We start from the raw sequence: 15,964 nt of genomic DNA, 5'->3' as shown, positions 1-15,964 counted from the left end.
CAGCAATCAAAAATCTCCTAACATAGTAAAGTGCAGGCAGAGATGACTTCACTGTAGAATTCTATCACACATTTCAAAAGAATTAATGCCAATCCTTCTCAAACTCTTCCAAAAAAATGAAGAGGAGGGAACACTTCCAAACTTATTGTATGAGGCCAACATTACTCTCATACCAAAACCAGACAAAGATACTATAAGAAAAGAAGACTACAGACAAATATCCCTGATGAAAACTCATGCAAATATCCTCAATAAAATACTAATAAAATAAATTCAACAGCACTTTAAAAGGATTAAACACCATGACCAAGAGGGATTGATTCCTGGGATGCAGGGATGGTTCAACATACGAAAATCAGGATTGGTTCAAGATGGCGGAGTAGAAGGATGTGCTCTCACTCCCTCCTGCAAGAACACCAGAATCACAACTAACTGCTGAACAATCATCGACAGGAAGACACTGGAACTCACCAAAAAACATACCCCACACCCAAAGACAAAGGAGAAGCCACAATGAAATAGCCGGAGGAGCGCAAACACAATAAAATCAAATCCCATAACTGATGCGTGGGTGACTCACAAACTGGAGAACACTTATACCACAGAAGTCCACCCACTGGAGTGAAGGTTCTGAGCCCCATGTCAGGCTTCCCAATCTGGGGGTCCAGCAACGAAAGGAGGAATTCCTAGAGAATCAGACTTTGAAGGCTAATGGGATTTGACTGCAGAACTTTGACAGGACTGGGGTAAACAGAGACTCTACTCTTGGTGGGCACACACAAAGTAGTGTGTGCATTGGGACCCAGGGAAAGGAGCAGTGACCCTATAGGAGACTGAATAAGATCTACCTGCTAGTGTTGGAGGGTCTCTTACAGAGGCGGGCGGTGGCTGTGTCTCACCGTGAGGACAAGGACACTGGCAGCAGAATTTCTGAGAAGTACTCCTTGGCGTGAGAACTCCCAGAGTCCGCCATTAGCCCCCACAAAGAGCCTGCGTAGGCTCCAGAGTTGGGTCGCCTCAGGCCAAACAACCAACAAGGAGGGAACCCAGCCCCACCCATCAGCAGACAAGTGGATCAAGTTTTACTAAGCTCTGCCCACCAGAGCAACAGCCAGCTCTACCCACCACCAGTCCCTCCCATCAGGAAACCTGCACAAGCCTCTTAGATAGCCTCATCCACCAGAGGGCAGACAGCAGAAACAAGAAGAACTACAATCCTGCAGCCCGTGGAACAAAAACCACATTCACAGAAAGACAGACACGATGAAAAGGCAGAGGGCTCTCTACCAGATGAAGTTGTTCTGCTCTCTACCACAGAAAAACAACTAAATGAAGTGGAGATAGTCAACGTTCCAGAAAAAGAATTCAGAATGATAGTGAAGATGACCCAGGACCTTGGAAAAAGAATGGAGGCAAAGATCGAGAAGATGCAAGAAATGTTTAACAAAGACCTAGAAGAATTAAAGAACAAACAAACAGAGATGAACAACACAATAACTGAAATGAAAAATACACTAGAAGGAATCAATAGCAGAATAACTGAGGCAGAAGAAATGATAAGTGACCTGGAAGACAAAATGCTGGAATTCACTGCTGCGGAACAGAATAAAGGAAAAAGAATGAAAAGAAATGAAGACAGCCTAAGAGACTTCTGGGAAAACATTAAACGCAACAACATTCGCATTACAGGGGTCCCAGAAGGAGAAGGGAGAGAGAAAGGACCTGAGAAAATGTTTGAAGGGATTATAGTCAAAAACTTCCCTAACATGGGAAAGGAAATAGCCACCCAAGTCCAGGACGTGCAGAGAGTCCCATACAGGATAAACCCAAGGAGAAACACGACTGTGACACATAGGAATCAAATAGGCAAAAATTAAAGACAAAGAAAAATTATAGAAAGCAACAAGGGAAGAATGATATATAACATACAATGGAACTCCCATAAGGTTAACAACTGATTTCTCAGCAGAAACTCAACAAGCCAGAAGGGAGTGGCATGATATACTTAAAGTGATGAAAGGGAAGAACCTACAACCAAGATTACTCTACCTGGCAAGGATCTCATTCAGATTCGATGCAGAAATCAAAAGCTTTACAGACAAGCAAAAGCTAAGAGAATTCAGCACCACCAAAACAGCTCTACAACAAATGCTAAAGGAACTCCTCTAAGTGGGAAACACAAGAGAAGAAAAGGACCTACAAAAACAAACCCAAAACAATTAAGGAAATGGTCATAGGAACATACATATCAATAATTACCTTAAACGGGAATGGATTAAATGCTCCAACAAAAAGACACAGGCTTGCTGAATGGATACAAAAACAAGACCCATATTTATGCTGTCTACAACAGATCCATGTCAGACCTAGGGACACATTCAGACTGAAAGTGAGGGGATGGAAAAAGATATTCCATGCAAATGGAAATCAAAAGAAAGCTGGAGTAGCAATACTCATATCAGATAAAATAGACTTTAAAATAAAGAATGTTACAAGAGATAAAGAAGGACACTACATAATGATCAAGGGATCAAACCAAGAAGAAGATATAACAATTGTAAATATATATGCACTCAACATAGGAGCACCTCAATGCATAAGGCAACTGCTAACAGCTATAAAAGAGGAAATTGACAGTAACACAATAATAGTGGGGGACTTTAACACCTGACTTACACCAATGGACAGATCATCCAAACAGAAAATTAATAAGAAAACACAAGCTTTAAATGACACAATAGACCAGATAGATTTAATTGATATTTATAGGACATTCCATCCAAAAACAGCAGATTACACTTTCTTCTCAAGTGTGCATGGAACATTCTCCCGGATAGATCACATCTTGGGTCACAAATCAAGCCACAGTAAATTTAAGAAAATTGAAATCATATCAAGCATCTTTTCTGACCACAACACTATGAGATTAGAAATCAATTACAGGGAAAAAATGTAAAAAACACAAACACATGGAGAGTAAACAATACGTTACTAAATAACCACTAGATCACCGAAGAAATTAAAGAGGAAAGCAAAAAATACCTACAAACAAATGATAATGAAAACACGACAATCCAAAACCTATGGGATGCAGCAAAAGCAGCTCTAAGAGGGAAGTTTATAGCTATAGAAGCCTACCTCAAGAAACAAGAAAAATCTCACATAAACAATCTAACCTTACACCTAAAGGAACTAGAGGAAGAAGAACAAAAAAAACACAAAGCTAGCAGAAAGAAGGAAATCATAAAGATCAGAGCAGAAATAAATGAAATAGAAACAAAGAAAACAATAGCAAGGATCAATAAAACTAAAAGCTGGTTCTTTGAGAAGATTAACAATATTAATAAACCATTAGCCAGACTCATCAAGAAAAAGAGGGAGAGGACTCAGATCAATAAAGTTAGAAATGAAAAAAGAGAGGTTACAACAGACACCGCAGAAATAAAAAGCATCCTAAGAGACTACTACAAGCAACTCTATGCCAATAAAATGGACAACCTGGAAGAAATGGACAAATTCTTAGAAAGGTATATAACCTTCCAAGACTGAACCAGGAAGAAATAGAAAATATGAACAGACCAATCACAAGTAATGAAATTGAAACTGTGATTAAAAATCTTCCAACAAACAAAAGTCCAGAACCAGATGGTTTCACAGGTGAACTCTATCAAACATTTAGAGAAGAGCTACACCCATCCTTCTCAAACTCTTCCAAAAAACTGCAGAGGAAGGAACACTCCCAAACTCATTCTACGAGGCCACCATCACCCTGATACCAAAACCAAAGACACTACCAAAAATGAAAATTACAGACCAATATCACTGATGAATATAGATGCAAAAATCCTCAACAACATACTAGCAAATGGAATCCAACAACACATTAAAAGGATTATACACCATGATCAAGTGGGATTTACCCCAGGGATGCAAGGATTCTTCAATATATGCAAATCAATCAATGTGATGCACCATATTAACAAATCGAAGAATAAAAACCATATGATCATCTAATAGATGCAGAAAAAGCTTTTGACAAAATTCAACACCCATTTATCATAAAAATGCTCCAGAAGGTGGGCATAGAGGGAACCTACCTCAACATAATGAATGCCATATACAACAAACCCACAGCAAACATCATTCTCAATGGTGAAAAACTGAAAGCATTTCCTCTAAGATCAGGAACAAGACAAGGATGTCCACTCTCACCACTATTATTGAACATAGTTTTGGAAGTCCTAGCCACAGCATTCAGAGAAGAAAAAGAAATAAAAGGAATACAGGGGCTTCCCTGATGGCACAGTGGTTGAGAGTCCTCCTGCCGATGCTGGGGACGCGGGTTCGTGCTCCGGTCCGGGAGGATACCACATGCTGCAGAGCGGCTGGGCCTGTGCGCCATGGCCGCTGAGCCTGCGCGTCCGGAGCCTGTGCTCCGCAGCGGGAGAGACCACAGTAGTGAGAGGCCTGCGTACCGCAAAAAAAAAAAACCAGAACAAAACAAAACAAAACAAAAAAAGGAATACAAATTGGAAAAGAAGAAATAAAGCTCTCACTGTTTGCAGATGACGTGATACTATACATAGAGAATCCTAAAGATGCCACCAGAAAACTACTAGAGCTAATCAATGAATTTGGTAGAGCTGCAGGATACAAAATTAATGCACAGAAATCTCTTGTATTCCTATACACTAATGAAAAATCTGAAAGAGAAATTAAGGAACCACTCCCATTTACTATTGCAACAAAAAGAATAAAATACCTAGGAATAAACCTATCTAGGGAGACAAAAGACCTGTATGTAGAAAACTATAAGACACTGTTGAAAAAAATTAAAGATGATACAAACAGATGGAGAGATATACCATGCTCTTGGATTGGAAGAATCAATATTGTGAAAATGACTATACTACCCAAAGCAATCTACAGATTCAATGCAATCCCTATTAAACTACCAATCGCCTTTTTTTTTTTTTTTTTTTTTTTACAGAACTAGAACAAACAATATTAAAACTTGTATGGAGACACAAAAGACCCCGAATAGCCAAAGCAGTCTTGAGTGAAAAAAACAGAGCTGGAGGAATCAGACTCCCTTACTTCAGACTATACTACAAAGCTACAGTATTCAACGTAATATGGAACTGGCACAAAAACAGAAATATAGATCAATGGAACAGGATAGAAAGCCCAAAGATAAACCCATGCACCTATGGTCAACTAATCTATGACAAAGGAGGCAAGGATGTACAATGGAGAAAAGACAGCCTCTTCAATAAGTGGTGCTGGGAAAACTGAACAGCTACATGTAAAAGGATGAAATAAGAACACTCCCTAACACCATACACAAAAAAAAAACTCAAAATGGATTAGAGACGTAAATGTAAGACTGGACACTATAAAACTCTTAGAGGAAAACTTAAGAGGAACATTCTTTGACATAAATCACAGCAAGATTTTCTTTGATCCACCTCCTAGAGTAATGGAAATAAAAACAAAAATAAATGGGACCTAATAAAACTTAAAAGCTTTTGCAAAGCAAAGAAAACTACAAAGAAGACGAAAAGACAACCCTCAGAATGGGAAAAAATATTTGCAAGCAAATCAATGGACAAAGGATTAATCTCCAAAATATATAAACAGCTCATGCAGCTCAATATTAAAAAAACAACCCAATCCAAAAATGGGCAAAAGACCTAAATAGATGTTTCTCCCAAGAGGACATACAGATGGCCAAGAAGCACATGAAAAGCTGTTCAACGTCACTAATTATTAGAGAAATGCAAATCAAAACTACAATGAGGTATCACCTCACACCAGTTAGAATGGCATCATCAGAATATCTATAAACAACAAATGCTGGAGGGGTTGTGGCAAAAAGGGAACCCTCTTGCACTGTTGGTGGGAATATAAATTGATACAGCCACTATGGAGAACAGTAGGGAGGTTCCTTAAAAAACTAAAAATAGGGGCCTCCCTGGTGGCGCAAGTGGTTGAGAGTCCGCCTGCCGATGCAGGGGATACGGGTTCGTGCCCCGGTCTGGGAGGATCCCATATGCCGCGGAGCGGCTGGGCCCGTGAGCCATGGCCGCTGGGCCTGCGCATCCGGAGCCTGCGCATCCGGAGCCTGTGCTCCGCAACGGGGGAGGCCACAACAGTGAGAGGCCCGCATACCGCAAAAAAAAAAAAAAACTAAAAATAGAATTATCATATGACCCAGCAATCCCACTACTGGGCATATACCCAGAGAAAACCATAATTCAAAAAGACTCATGCACCCCAATGTTCACTGCAGCACTATTTATAATAGCCAGGTCATGGAAGCAACCTAAATGTCCACTGATAGACAAATGGATACAGAAGATGTGGTACATATATATGATGGAATATTACTCAGCCATAAAAAGGAATGAAATTGGGTCATTTGTAGAGACGTGGATGGATCTACAGACTGTCGTACAGAGTGAAGTAAGTCAGGAAGAGAAAAACAAATATCGTATATTAACACATATACGTGGAACCTAGAAAAATGGTACAGATCTACCGGTTTGCAAGGCAGAAATAGAGACACAGATGTAGAGAACAAACTTATGGACACCAACGGGGGAAAGCGGCGGGGGGCGGGGGTGGTGGTGGTGGTGGTGTGATGAATTGAGAGATTGGGATTGACATGTATACACCAATGTGTATAAAATGGATGACTAATAAGAACCTGCTGTATAAAAAAAAAAAAAAGAAAATTCCCAAAAAAAAGAAACATCTTAAATAAATTAAAAATAGAGGAAAAAAACTAAATTTTAGTTTTGATTACTATTCAAATGTAAACATTTTCCATCAATAGCTAATTTTCTATGTGGGTGTATGTAGTATCTTTCCCTTGTTCTGATATTATATTCTTACTACAGTAAAATAATTATGTACACATGTAATAAAAAATATGAAAATCAATAAATGTAATACACCTCATTAACATAACAATGGTCAAAAATCACATAATCATCTCAATTGATGCAGAAAAAGCATTTGACAAAATTCAACACCCTTTCATGATAAAAACATTAAAAAACTAGGAAGAGAAGGAAATTACCTCAACATAATAAATGTCATATATGAAAAGCATACAGCTAACATACTCAATGGTGAAAAACTGAATGCTTTTCCTCTAAGATCAGGAACAAGGCAAGGATGTCCACTCTTGCCACTTCTATTCAACATAGTACTGGAAGTCCTACCCAGAGCAACTAGGCAAGAAAAAGAAATAAGCATTCGAATTGGAAAGGTAGAAATAAAATTATCTCTGTTCACAGATGACATGGTCTTATATGTAGGAAACCCAAAGATTCCACAAAAATACTATTTGAACTAATGAATAAATTCAGCAAAGTTGCAGGATACAAAATAAACCCTCAAAAATCAGTTGTGTTTCTTACACTAACAATGAACAATATGAAAAGAAAACTAAGAAAATAATCCCATTTATAAGAGCATCAAAAAGAATTAAATACTTAGGAATAAGCTTAACCAAGGAAGTGAAAGACTTATACATTGAAAACTACAAAACATTGCTGAAAGAAAGGAGACAAAAATAAATGGAAAGACATCCCATTCATGTTCATGTTCTTGGATTAGATATAACATTATTAAAATACTACCCATACTACCCAGTCATCTAGAGATTCAGTGCAATCCCTCTCAAAATCCCAGTGGCATTTTTGCAGAAATAGAAAAGCCATCCTAAAATACATATGGAATCTCAAGGGACCTTAAATAGCCAAAACAATCTTGAGAAAGAAGAACAAAGCTGGGTCCTCACATTTCCTGATTTCAAAACATATTACAAAGCTACAGTAATCAAAACAGTGTAGTACTGGCATAAAGACAGACATATAGACTAATGGAACAAAATAGAGAGCCCAGAAATAAACCCTTGCATATATGGTCAACTGATCTTTGACAAGGGCACTAAGGCTATATAATGGGGAAAGGATAGTCTCTTCAACAGATGGTGTTGGGAAAACTAGGTATCCACATGCAAAAGAATCAAGAGGAAGCCTCATCTTACACCATATACAAAAATTAACTCAAAATGAATTAGAGACCTAAATGTAGAACATGAAACTATAAAACTCCTGGAAGAAAACATAGGGAGAAATCTTCATAACACTGGAATGGAAATGATTTCCTGAAAATGACACCACAAGCACAGGCAACAAAAGCAAAACTAAACAAATGGAACTACATCAAACTTAAAAATGTCTGCACAGCAATGGGAACAATAAACAGAGTGGAAAAGTAACCTATGAAATGGGAGAAAATATTGCAAATCATGTATCAGATAAGGGGTTAATATCCAGAATATTTAAAGAACTCCTACAACTTAAAAACAATAATAAAAATAACCAATTAAAAAATGGGCAAAGGACTTACACAGATATTTCTCCAAAGAAGATATATAAATGGCCAAAAAGCATATGAAAAATGCTCCATATCACTAATCATCAATGAAACAAATCAAAACAACAATGAAATATCACCTCTCAATCATTAGGATGGCTAGTATTAAAAATACAATAACAAAAACAACAGAAAACAACAAGTATGAGCAAGGATGTAGAGAAAAATGGAACTCTTGCACACTGCTGGCAGCAATGTAATATGGTATAACTACTATGGAAAACAGTACAGAGATTCCTCAAAAAATCAAAAATAGAACTACCATATGATCCAGCAATCCTATTTCTGGGTATATATCCAAAAGAAAACAGGATCTCAAAGAGATATTTGCACACCCATGTTCATTGTAGCATTATGCACAATAGTCAAGATGTATAAGCAACTTAAACATCCATCAATGGATGAATGGATCAGTAAAACGTGATATTGATACATATATGTCTGTACACACACACACACACACACACACACACACACAATGGAATATTATTTGGTCTTAAAAAAGAAGGAAATCCTAACAAATGCTACAACATGGATGAACCTGGACGACATCATGCTAAGTGAAATAAGCTAATTATAAAAAGACATACTGCGGGCTTCCCTGGTGGCACAGTGGTTGAGGGTCCGCCTGCCGATGCAGGGGACGCGGGTTCGTGCCCCAGTCCGGGAAGATCCCACATGCCGCAGAGCAGCTGGGCCCGTGAGCCATGGCCGCTGAGCCTGCACGTCTGGAGCCTGTGCTCTGCAACGGGAGAGGCCACAAAAGTGAGAGGCCCGCGTACCGCAAAAAAAAAAAAAAAAAAAAAAACATACTGTGTGATTCTATTTATAAGAGGTCTCTAAAGTAACCAAACTCACAGAAGCAGAAAGTAGAATGGTGGTTGCCAGGGCTGACGAGAGGAGAATAGGGGAGTTGTTTCTGAATGGATACAGAGTTTCAGTCATTCAAGATGGAAAAGTTATAGAGATCTGTTGTACAACAACGTGCATATAGTGAACAATACTGTACCGTATATTTGTAAAAATTGTGAAGAGGGTAAATTGCATTTTTTGCCACAATGAAAAAAAAAAGATATGAGACAATAATGTCAGGAGCCAACACCTTGCTATATAATATTGTACACTGCCATATGAGCCTGCAAGAAATAATAGAAGCTAACTGAATAAACCATAATAGCATCCTTCTAATTACCTATATAAGAATAGGCTTAAATTAAGTCAAGTGTTTTGGATCTGTCTGAGACAGAGAGCTATCTCAGATACACAAACAAAAAATAAATAAAAATTTACAGGAAAATGATTATATAATAATTTATCTATTTTAAAATATTTTGTCAGGTATTTGCACTTGAAGAATCTTCCTAGTATTCAGATAAAATTTTTCTATCAGATTAAACTGATCATAGAGAAGATCATCAGCATTCCAAAGTGTCCTTGGTATTAGCCAACAGCACAATAATTGTACCATTTTCCCATCTGTTTTCATTGCTGGGAATCTTAAGAAGGCATCTAGGGTAACTCCATGCCTGCCAGAATCTCACTTAATTGACTTAAGATTGAAATCACTTAAAATTCCTATGCTTAAGATTTATTTTCAGTTTGTCAAGACTTAAAATGACATGCCCCTATCTTGATTACAAGACACAGTTGTGCTTTCATATCTACAATAATTAAACATCCAAGTACCTTATCTACTTAAAATAGATACAAATATACACACACAACTACACACACAAAAACTCCAACCTGCATCTATTTTCCCATGCTTAGAAGTAAAATAATGCATATAATTGCAGTGATCATGCATTCAGAGTTTACCAGAAGTCTGAATCCCAGTTTCCATTTTTTATTAATGTTTATAGATAATGTCTACTGGTGAATAGATAAAATCCTCAGAATTCTTAATATCTCAACATTGGAAGAAAAGGAAATGAGGAGAGAAATGGTGAAGAACTGTACAAGGAACTGACCTGGGCTTTGTGGTGAAATGGAAGATCAAACCAAATTCAGAGGATATTCTCCCCATGGAAATAAGATAAATGTCCCCTCTAATCCCCCAGTGAAAGGAAAGGAAAAAAGATTTACATACTGCTTTTTTTTTTTTAGTTGTATGAAGCCAAAATCTAACCAAATAAAAACTGACCAAAATAAAGAACTCAGGAATGAAGCCAGTAAAATTGGGACTGGTGAGTTCTGAATCTATTTAAATGTGGAAGAAAGGCCTTTTTTTAAAAAATGGGAATTATGGTTATAGAACACAATATAAATATTATAACCTTTAATGTAAAATAACACCAAACTAAAATCTGGAGGGTAAGAGGAGCTGAGATGGAAATAAATGTAAGAAGTTAGTATTCTCATCTTTCACAGCAAGGAGTAAATCCATATTAGCTAAAATAGAAATTTGTAGTTGTTTAAATAATGATTATCATTTCTTAATGTTTTTCATAATCACTTCAACACTTAAGACAATATTTCCTAAAAAGCCCTCTGATGAAGAAACAATTTCTCAAAAGTTCCATAATTCCTCTAGTTTCACATCAGTTTCTTTTTCTTCTATTAAATTCAAATAAGATTAAATATAATGTTTCTTACTATAAAGTAACTCATGTAATATATGTCCATTAATCCATTCATCCCTCTATCTGTATGTATCTATACAGATGCAGAGATGACTGGTGTGCATCTAACAGTTCATTTTTGAATGATGGGAACTGGTGGCTTTTAAAATTTTTATTCTTCATACTTTGCTGCACTGTTTGGATTATTTATGGCACATATGCACAATTTTTATTTAAAAAGGACATAGTGAGTGAGAAGTCCTACTGAAGGTTTTACATATGCTCAGGACAACCCTTCGAACTTTCAGAGAGAAAAGTCTGCTGATCATCTACTGAGTCTCTCTAAAATTCTTCCAGGCTGACAGTAAGGAAAGTGGGGCACTGGAAATGCTATAGTTCCAATATTTAGGAACTTTTAAAACAGGGATCAAAACATTCACAAAATAGGTCTTTTCTTAACCCATGATGTAATCTTTGTGATCTTAGAATGGTCACAGTTCTTTATAACTACCACAGAATATTTCCACAGTTCATTACAACTACCATTATAATTACAGTGCTATATTGGATCTCAAAACAACAACACTTCAAGGCATTTTCAAAACAACAACACTTCAAGGCATTAAAATATCATTTTATGAATACATAGTCTATCTTGTATTCTACCTTTAATAAGGTACTACTCCTAAATCTGCCTAAATGAAATAAATATGTCCAAAGGGAAAAGATATAGCTCATCTAAGTAAAATGCATATCTGTGAATCAAAACAATAAATCTTATATATGAATTATCTAATATACTTAAATAAGACACATACCAGCAGAGGTGCTTCCATTGTCTTAATAAAACGATGAATGTTCAGTGTAGTCAATGACTGTTCCATTAGTGTTCTCCTGCATTGCTGGGTCAAGTCCAAGACTGGTTTACAATGAAAAAAATAGAGATGTGCGTATTCTATATCTTCAGTGCTGTAAATTAAAAATTAGGGACAGACCCACTTGAAGTTCAACGTGTGATTCTTCTACCATGCAGAAAGATATAACAAATCTCTTTGTCCATGCTTTTGAATTACTGTTTTGGTAAAATCCTAAAACAGTATAACAAAATAAAATGGACCTAAGCAAAAAAGAGGATATAAGAAATTTCTGAGTTGTATAAACAGTTTTTTTCCTGAACTCTTTCATATGGTAGCTTCTAAATTAGAGACAGGTCTACACAATCTTTTTTTTTAGATAGAAGACTGTCACCTTGAGGAAAATGAGATTATCTTAAAATACAGCAGCTTTTCTATAGCTGTGCTAAATAAATAAAGCTTTGTAACACAAATTTTCTAGGTTTAATTTAAACCCAAATCTGTTTTGAATAACCTTCAGACAAAACATGCCTTAAGATAGAAACCATGTGACACTTTGTGGGAGTTAGTGAGTTTGTATCTGAAATATTATAAAACTCAGCAAATATGGCTTATAATTTGAGTTCTGGCATTCCCTTCAATATAAGAATTCAAAGATAAACTTATAGTGAGTAAGTAAGGTTTGCCAAAATTAAAATAGCATTTTATAAATCTCCATATGGCATTAGTAGAGTTTGGCAAAATACTGCAAATTTTTATTTTTACAATATTATTTTAATTCTTGATACATGCTTCAACTGAGCTCCAAGATTCACTGATTTCAAATTTAATTGCAAAGTAATTTCTAATAGATTCAGTGATTAAAGAAATGATCATTCAAAGATTACTTAATGCCTACACTGTTAGGCCCTATGCTAAATGTAAGAGAATAAGATGAATAAGATGATTCAAATCCTTGAGGGGCTTAGGCTAAAGGACATATATTTAGTAAAAAAATGAAAATGTGATTCATAAGTGCTAGAATATACAAAGTGCTATGAGAAACAAAGAAATATTTAATTCTGCCTCAAGTCAGGAAAGAGAAGAAAGGGAAGGGAAGGGAAGGGAAGGGAGATCATCATAGAGACTGAAAACAGTAAGAGAGAATGACTTCTCCAAGAAGATAAGACTAATGGGTATTTCAGACAAAAGGAACTATATAGCCAAGACCCAAACAAAGTGTATAACTTTTTGAGAGGAACCGTAAATAGTCACATATTGCTGAAAGGAAAGTGTTGAGAGCAAGAGGACCCAGCTGAGGTTGGACTACCTATCATAACCTCTGAAATAATAAAATGTTGGAAAGTTATTTAATCAGGGATCATTTCGTTGTAGGTAACAGACACCAAAAAGGTGGGAGTGAGGGGGATTTACTGGTAGTTTAGAAGAACATCTCACAGAATACAAGGAAAATTCAAGTAACTGGATCACAGGATAAATGTATAGATCTGAACAGCAAGAGTTCAGGGACATTTGGCCATCAACACTTTTTACCTCCCCACTCTCTCTGCTTTATTTCTACATGGGCAAAACATTCCTGCAGGCAAGAGAGCCAAAATGCTGTATAGTCCAGCTTCTCCATGCCCAATTCCAAGTTCCTAGAAAAAGGTATCCTATCTGCTCAGGTAAGTCCATGGATTGGATGACTCTAGGTCAGGTGGCCACCTCCAACTTAATTGACTGTGATATGTATGAGGTAGGGGTAACACCCTTCTTGGCCTATACACAGATTCTTTAAGAAGGGAATATGGGGAGGTAGCAGAAAGTACTGGTGTCTCTACAGCATGCTACCTCTTGTACTACCTATCACATATACCCTTCTTTTTTTATTTTTTTACCATTTAAAAAAAATATTGGAGTATAGTTGATTTACAATGTTGTATTAGTTTCAGGTGTACAGCAAAGTGAATCAGATATATATATATATATATATATATATATATATATATATATATATATATATATATATATATATATATAATCTCAACTCTTTTTAAGATTCTTTTCCCATATAGGCCATTACAGAGCATATATACCCTTCTTAACTGACATTTCAAACATACTCAGGCCCAACATGATATAACAATTAATATACTAGATTATTCAATGTTATAGCCCCAGCAACTAGAATAGTGCCTAGAACATAGAAGGCATTCAATAAATATTTGTTGAATGAAAGAATGAACAAAGGAAAGAAAAAATAAAAAGAACAAATGAAAGAAGAGATATGTTCACCTCTTCCCCATTAGGAGACAACTCGAAGTCATCACTAACTACTTCACTCAGAAGTGATGTCCCAGGACTACATTATTCTGAATCCACAGTCCTTCCCTATCACATCAGGTCCAGATATGACTCCTCACCATTTTGTAGCCATGAATAAATGAGAATGAAAACTTCTCCAATATGTCATGTACTCAAAAGTTTATGAAAAACAGAATAACTGTACATTTTTAAATTCTCATTTTTAAAATGGGGGAAAGCATAAATCCTTCCAGAACATTACCATGTTTAGTCATAGATCAATATATAGTCTGTCTTGCTGAACAGTATTTGTAAAACAAATGAGAGGACTTATACCTTGCCAATAAATAACCAAAACTCTATGTTTTAAGCATGTCACCGTTACTTGCAATTATTCATTAACAGAAAAATAAAGAAGCTAGTAATGCAAGAAAAAATATAAACAACCCTCAGAGAAAGTGTGGGGCTAGCAAAGAATCATAATGGGACTGAAAATCTAAAGGTTCCCCCATTCCAAGATGGGAAATTGGTAGTCTACATTGGGAGTAGCAAAGTAGCTGGCTACACTACTGCTCGCTGTAAGTATCTTGAGACTCAGTGACTACTTACCGTAAAGTTTTAGGGTACTGTCAGCATGATCCTCAAATTGTTAAAAACATTAATTCTTATACAAATAGCAAACATGCATCAAAGTTTTATTTAACTCACTGAGGGAACCAGCAGAATGGCAGTTCAATAAGAAGATAGAAAAAGGAATGCTGGTTAATGTCATACAGAGCAATAAAAACATAACTTTTCTTTGCAAGCACTTCACTCTCTGCCTATCCACTCCCCGCAAAAAAAAAAAAAATTGTTTCATTTTATCAGTTTTCTGTGTACTAACCTCCATGTTTACAAAGTTGTAAAATGTCTGGGATTTAATTAATTGTGTGTGGTATATCAAATAATCACTATTCTCTGAGAGGTGAGCAGGAGGGCTCATTAAAAACTCTTGCATGGTTTAAAAAGGTCACACAATCACCATTTTGCCCTGCTTTGGATTCATTTTCCTGAAGAGCATTTTGAAGCCAAACTTAGAAGTCTTCAAATGCACGGGTTATTCCTTGTGTCCCCATGTTCTAAACAGAAGAAAAACTTTAACCCTACGTTGCCCAGCCAAAAGCAGTCCAAAGAAGGTCTCTACCTAAAATTGTAAGCTAGAAACTAGACAAGAAAATTAAACATTTAAAACATTCTGTTCAAAACTGTACTCAAATATATTTTAAGATTTTTCTGGTATAGTAACTTATGGAACTCTCAGGAAGAATCTCTGGAGCTTAGTTATGAAAGCTGTTATTTTATCACCTATCTGATCACTGTGGCAGATCTATTCATAAAATACACGTGGCCACTCAAGGGATCACATCTTGGGGCTTATCCATACTGCCTTCGTTCACCTTAGTTTAACATCCCTTCTGTATATTTAAGTTCATTTTAGTACAGCAGATAATAGTAATGAAGAGGATTTCAGGTTTCATTTACATATTCACAACTGGTTACGATTCCCCTCAGATAAGTCCACATTGTGGGAGTATAATGGAAATGCTGAATAAGTAATGTGAAATAAGTGAACTTAAAATTGTTAACTTATGCTTCTTATACATACCCAGTACTTTCCAAAAGGGCAATTTCTGTGGTTAAGACAAATTGGTACGTGGTCCCATACACAAAAGCAGCTTCCATGACTGCTCTGTGCTCTGAAGAAGAGAGAAAGAAGTTGGGAGAGAGGAGGAGTTATTCTATTCAGAATACTTTCCTACACCCTTTTATGCTCTA

At 36.4% G+C, this 15,964-nt stretch overlaps 1 protein-coding gene across 5 annotated transcripts in view; it reads right to left on the bottom strand.

Moving 5' to 3' along the window:
• TXNDC16 (thioredoxin domain containing 16) overlaps window positions 1-15,964 on the bottom strand; it is a 116,340-nt gene that overhangs the window by 62,920 nt on the left and 37,456 nt on the right. For all 5 annotated transcript variants that reach the window (XM_060098110.1, XM_060098108.1, XM_060098111.1 and 2 more), the window contains 2 exons: window positions 15,795-15,885; window positions 11,831-11,981 (listed from right to left, as the gene is read on the bottom strand). In XM_060098110.1, the coding sequence (XP_059954093.1) occupies window positions 11,831-11,981; window positions 15,795-15,885 (242 nt within the window). The remainder of the gene's footprint in view (window positions 1-11,830; window positions 11,982-15,794; window positions 15,886-15,964) is intronic.

Source organism: Mesoplodon densirostris, chromosome 4 (assembly GCF_025265405.1).
Source record: "Mesoplodon densirostris isolate mMesDen1 chromosome 4, mMesDen1 primary haplotype, whole genome shotgun sequence".
Lineage (NCBI taxonomy): Eukaryota > Metazoa > Chordata > Mammalia > Artiodactyla > Ziphiidae > Mesoplodon > Mesoplodon densirostris.
This window is presented reverse-complemented; position numbering and strand designations above follow the sequence as displayed.